General features: G+C 37.9%; 1 protein-coding gene across 3 annotated transcripts; it reads right to left on the bottom strand.

Moving 5' to 3' along the window:
• Positions 1-449: 449 nt before the first annotated feature.
• LOC120084852 (RNA-binding (RRM/RBD/RNP motifs) family protein) lies at positions 450-5,596 on the bottom strand. Of its 3 annotated transcripts, none has more exons than XM_039040675.2 (2): positions 4,138-5,572; positions 450-1,143 (listed from the first exon to the last, which is right to left on the bottom strand). In XM_039040675.2, the coding sequence occupies exon 1, from the start codon at positions 5,441-5,443 to the stop codon at positions 4,139-4,141; it is 1,305 nt and encodes a 434-aa protein (XP_038896603.1). In that variant the 5' UTR covers positions 5,444-5,572; the 3' UTR covers positions 450-1,143; position 4,138. The 3 variants fall into 3 exon arrangements, with proteins under 3 accessions (XP_038896603.1, XP_038896601.1, XP_038896596.1); XM_039040673.2 differs by lacking the exon at positions 450-1,143 and adding an exon at positions 1,372-1,622 and having other exon boundaries at positions 4,138-5,596; XM_039040668.2 differs by lacking the exon at positions 450-1,143 and adding an exon at positions 1,372-1,645 and having other exon boundaries at positions 4,138-5,594.
• Between the last annotated feature and the right edge of the window lie 229 nt (positions 5,597-5,825).

The following is a 5,825-nucleotide window of genomic DNA, read 5'->3' as shown; positions in this document are numbered from 1 at the left end:
AATTATTCTACTAAAACAATTTTCAGTCATTATATTTTTCAAGACCCACGAAGATTGCAATTTATCCTACTGTGTGAAGTACCTTTGATTCATAAGTTTATATAGTATTAACATCCAATCAAAAGGTTTCTAACAAATAAAACAAATAATTATATAATCCATAATTTCACCCCTTAAAAAAAAGGAAAGGAAAGCAGTAGATTACAGGGAGAAGCAAGGCGGTCAACTGAATGAGCTTTCTTCATGAATGGGTTGGCTTTAGAAAGGATTTGTGAAATTTGAGCAGCAATTTTAATGTGAAGTCTTCTTGAGTGTGATATTAACTTTAAGCCCTCCACAAACAGGTGCCAGTGGGATGATGATGTCCATTTCTCAATTCTCATCTCATTTCATATTCCACCAAACACAAAACCAAAACACAAAGCCCAAATATTATGTGAGACAAAACATAATCTAATAAAACATTCCTCTATCACTTCAAAAGTCATTCCAAAACGACTTGCAAACATCATCATAATAAAACCTCAGAGTTTCTAACATCCATCTTACAAATTTCACTTCAACAAAAATATGAACAAAATAGAGTGAAAAGGTGGCAATGAGAAGCAAAACTTGTCGTCGTCATCCATAAAACATACCACCACCCACCACCCACCCCCATCAAGCAAGCCGCCCACGACAAAAAAAATAAACAGAGCTTGGCTGTACCAAAAACTAACTCAGTCTATCACTGTGCACACATGTATTTGGTCCAACCATCCAACTCAATTATGCACTTGAGAATCAATGAATACAAATAAACACCTCAAAAACGAAAATTATCATCTCTACAATCCATATCTGAAAACCAAACCATCAAAAAATCCAAGCCCCACAAAACTTTGTTGCTCCAACAACTTTCTTCAAGACAGATAGACATAGCAGAGCAGCAATAGAAATGGATCCACACACAGTATGGACATACAAAACACTACCAAATTCAGCCAACAGATCCACCATGGATTCCTACTTCTTTCATTGGATCCACAAAGAAAGAATCATTCCAGAAGTATGCAACGGAAGAGAAGTTAAAGAACCACAACAACAACAACAACAACAACAAGAGCTGCCAAGGATTCGAAGTCCGCGGCAGAAGAGCAACAACTGAGAAAACACAATATTCTTAAAGCAAAAACACAATATTCTTCAAGCAGATTGCAACACATCAATCAATATGCCGGAGCCAGGTGACTATCCAAATTGAAAATATTAAAACACAAAACTCTAAGCAATAAATTGCTTAGGGGGAAAGGACAAGCTCAGTAAATGAAAAGGATAAAAGAAAAGATCGTCCACATAATTCAAAACAACAGAAAGCAGACAAAACCACAATAACAAGAGCAAATAATAGTATTCATAAAATACTAAATTTACTACTAGTAGAAAAGTCAAATAGCACAAATAAACATTGGGTACAGTACAAAAATTATCTAACTTTCTAACTGTCTCTCTGACTACCAGTAATTATCAATGAACAACTCAAAGGTGCAGTTAAACAGCAGAGGCCACAAGCAAAGCTAATGCATTCATCAAACCAGAGTTACAGTCTGCAATCAACGCAATCACCAGAGCACATAAAGCATCTGCGCCCAACAAGCATCATAACCTGAATCAGAAACCCGTTTAACTAAATTCATCACTACACACAATCATACAAGATAAGGTCATGCTAGGTGAAAGCAAATTATTCAAACAATATCTTAAAGCAATCATCTACCCTTGCTAAAAATCTACTAATAGTAAAAACAGAAATTTAAACAAAGAAAGTTAACATAAAATAAATAATTCACAGGGAAACACAGCTAGACTTAACCAAAACTCTGACATTATAAAAGCATTTTTCTAAAACAAGAAACCGAAATTATAAAGGCATGTAAAAAGGCACTATAGCATTGTCATTGCAAAAGCAATAATATTGGAACTCCAAAGGCAAATTTAGATGACCAAAAGTATAAAGGTGAAAGACCAACATTTCAAATAAACTTAGACAATACAATCAACACTCCGTTCAGTTGTAAACAAAGTGAAATTCTCCGGTAAACCACGAAGGCAAGATTTGGATTACAGTAATAAGAGAAATGATCAACTTTAACAGTAGATAAATATGTTCAACAGGAAGCTCCTCTAAGAACATTAAAAGCAACATTCTCAGATGATTCAACATTTCTAAACCACATATGAGGTAAGGGGATTAAATGTAGTACAAAAGGCAGCATTCAGAATAAAAAACAAATATTTGTAAAAGGAAAAAAAGTGATATAAATATATACACACATATATACACATATATATACACACACACACACATATATAACAAGAATATAAAATATGAGAATATTCATTCCTGAAATCCAAACAGTAGGTTAAAAGAAGTAAAGATGAGGGCAGGGATAGGATAAGTAGGAGAGTGAAGACCTCGTTTCCATAAGACAGAAATGAACAAATAATACCTTCCACCTATCAATTTCCACATCCCCATGGTTAATTGACTTAAAACATAAGTGATAGTTTAATTACACACACACTCAACTCACAAACATTGACATTAAGTTGGGATCAATGTTTGGAATAAATAAGATAGGTGCATCTATAAACCAACAATTCCTACACATATAATTGTTAATAAAGAAAAATGCGCCAAGAAATTATATAGAGGTCAACATCTAAGGCCCCCATTTTGGTATACATTTGATTTTCTGTTTTTTTTTTTTTTGAAAATTAAGCCTATAAACATCACTTCCATCAATCAATTTTTATGTTTTGGTGTCTACATGTTATGTGTGTTTTCAAAATGAAAGCCAAATTTTGAAAACTAAAAAAAGTTGTTAAACAAGGTAGTTTTCAAAAAACTTTGTTTTTGAAAGTTGGCTAAGAATTCAAATGTGCACCTACGAGATTTGAAAACTATGAGTGAGAAATTGTGAGAAGACAAGCATAATGTTTTAAAACAAAAAACCAACTCGTCACTAAACACCTAAGCAATTTTGATTATAGAATCTCCAGAAATAATCAACTTGAGCTGTGAATAGATATATTCAATAACTAATTAATATTTCAATGAGAATATGAAATCAACATTCTCCAAAATCCAACTGTCCAGAGTAACTTAACATGAGCTAATAAAGGGATAGTTTGTGGTACTAGCCATGCTTTCTTACAAGATGACAGACTAAGTATCGTCATTATAACAAAACAAAAATATATGTGAAAGGAGAGATGAGAAGATAAGAATGCTGTCTCATTCCACATACCAATGATGGTATAACATGAAGAAAATAATGGGGCAGGAAAGAACAGGCAAAATAGAAGAAATAAGAGCTCACTAGAGTAAATGCATAAAAATAAATCCACCGCTTTCCAAATTTCACATCCTACTTCGTTCTAGTGTAAATTGACATAAATATATGTGATCAATCACAATGAAGCAACCAACGCATAGGAATTAAACCAGCCGAAATTCAAAATTTCTAGGCTTGCATCACAATCACACCAACGTTACAGGTTCTAACAACATAATACATGGACAAGTGAAATCCTTTGCAGTAAATGGAATTCAACGCAAATAATAACAACCGCACAAGTATAATTATTATCAAATACACAAATATTGAGAATATGGTGAAAATCCTAAAAACGGTCCAATGGAAAATCAACTAAGAAACAAAAATTAAATATGGGAATTGGTATCAAATTGGAAGGTTCACTAGCAAAAGAATCCACATTAATGGTAACATCATGAGAAAGAAGTTATTAAGAGAACTACTACTCTTTGAAACGCAATAGTCACCCAAAAACCCGGACCCAGAAGATATTAAAGCAATAAAATCTAGAACTAAAACTAAACGTGAAATAACGAGAAACCGCAGATTTTCAGGCAAAACATGCATTTATGGTAAGCTCGAATGATGAAAACCATAAAACAAAAATCAGTAACGGAACAACACCCGAGCAATTTAACAACATCGAGCAAAGGAGGTAAAGATCGCTGCAAAGTAGTTCTCCGAACAGACATACAGAATAATAAGCACAAGGTATGCGTGGCCAATCTAGAATCACACATCATGGAATAATTAACAGTGTGAATGAAAATGAGAATACCTCAGTAATATTGTGGCACGTTGGGATACATTCCTCCAGGCGGAACACGTGGTGCTGGTGATGTTCCCGCCGGTTGATGGTGCTGATTTGGGTGCCCGGATGCTGATGACATGCTATAATGCCCACTATCCGGATAACCACCAGAAGGCATTCCAACCGAACTTTGTGGCAATCTATACAGAGATGAAGCACCCCCAGCTCCGCCCAATCCACCTCCAGAACCACCCAAACCCCCACCTACACTTCCCATACCGCCATAAATTGAGGACCCAGGCCCGCCGTACCCACCACCATATGGTCCGCCACCATACCCACCGGAGCTTCCCAACGAAGATGGAGCCTGACCACCGACAGAAGATAGTCCCGGCCCCATTGACGAGTTGAGGGGATGATGAGGCAGTGGCGCTCCTTGAAGCCCACTAGAAAAGCCTCCATATGACCCCATGCCTGCCGGCCCACCATATTGTCCGCCTGAACCTGGCATTGCTGAAGGAGGAGCCATTGGCATACCATCACCATGCACGTTTCCCTGACCTGCCCCCTGCGTTTGAATTCCATCCGGCCCACCACCAGGTTTCCCTTTCTTCCCATCGTTAGCGAATTTACAACTCAACTGCCTTCCGTCAATCGTCTTGATAGGATCCACCAGAGCTGCCTGAGCACCCTCGGGCTTTTTGTACACAAACAAAGCATAACCTCTACATTTACCCGTCTGCTTATCGAACCCTAGCGGACCCTCCTCAATTTCCCCATACAGCGAAAAGTGTGCCAACAATTTATCGGCCGGCATATCCATCGGAACATTCGCCACATAAATTTTCCTCAACGACAAGTCCGCAGCGTTGGAATTCTGCCCGGAAATTCCCACCGCAGCCAATTGCGTCACCGTAACGCGTCCATCAATTGTCTTGCTCGGTTCCTTCAAAGCGAGTATAGCACCATCAACATGCTTAAAAGTCACAAAGCCGTAGCCTTTTGATTTCCCGGTTGCCTTGTCAATGATAACAACAGCTTCTTCAAGCTCGCCATAAGAGGAAAAGAGAGAACGCAAACCTTCTGTACTTGTATCGCAACTAAGACCCCGAATAAACAGCTTTCGCTGGGAGACATCTCGGTCGGCAATCGATCGTACCGCATCAAGAACATCCAAGTGACGCGAAACGGCATCTTGTAGAATATCGATAAGCTGGTCGGGACTGAAACGATCAATGATTTTGCGGGCGTCTTCAGGGGTAATTCTTGAGAAAGAATTATCGGAGGAGTCAACACCATTTTCGTCCATCCTCCGCTTCTTGGTGACGTCCATGGCGTATAGGAGAGGAAGAAGGCGGTCGCTGGAAGTGTAGAGTAGAAGTTGAAGAAGAATAAGAGGGTGAAGCTAAACCCTAATCCGAGGCTTGGAACGACGACGGACACGAAGAGGAGTGGAACGAATGGTGGGCAGGTGATTCTATACCCAATGTTTTTAACTGGGCTGGGCCTTATTCAATGTCAGCGTCGGACGTTCGTATGGGCCTATGGGCTTTCAAGCCTTTCTTAAAAAGTTTCTACATAAAAGACCTTCAAAATACATTTGATCTGATTAACGTCTTTAACATTTCATTTTATTGGCTTCTTCATTTTTCTTTATTAAAAGTACTTGTTTATAATTTAGTCTTTACCTACGTGTTATATATATATACTCTCTC

The sequence above is a fragment of the Benincasa hispida genome, chromosome 1 (assembly GCF_027475165.1).
Source record: "Benincasa hispida cultivar pf3 chromosome 1, pf3_genome.v1.1, whole genome shotgun sequence".
In the NCBI taxonomy this organism is placed as follows: domain Eukaryota; kingdom Viridiplantae; phylum Streptophyta; class Magnoliopsida; order Cucurbitales; family Cucurbitaceae; genus Benincasa; species Benincasa hispida.
Note: the sequence above shows the minus strand (reverse complement) of the source record. Positions and strands in the feature narration are given on the sequence as shown.

Excerpts from the sequence above, each read along its gene's own strand:
- LOC120084852 (XM_039040673.2), bottom strand. The coding sequence starts at position 5,443 with ATGGACGTCACCAAGAAGCGGAGGATGGACGAAAATGGTGTTGACTCC.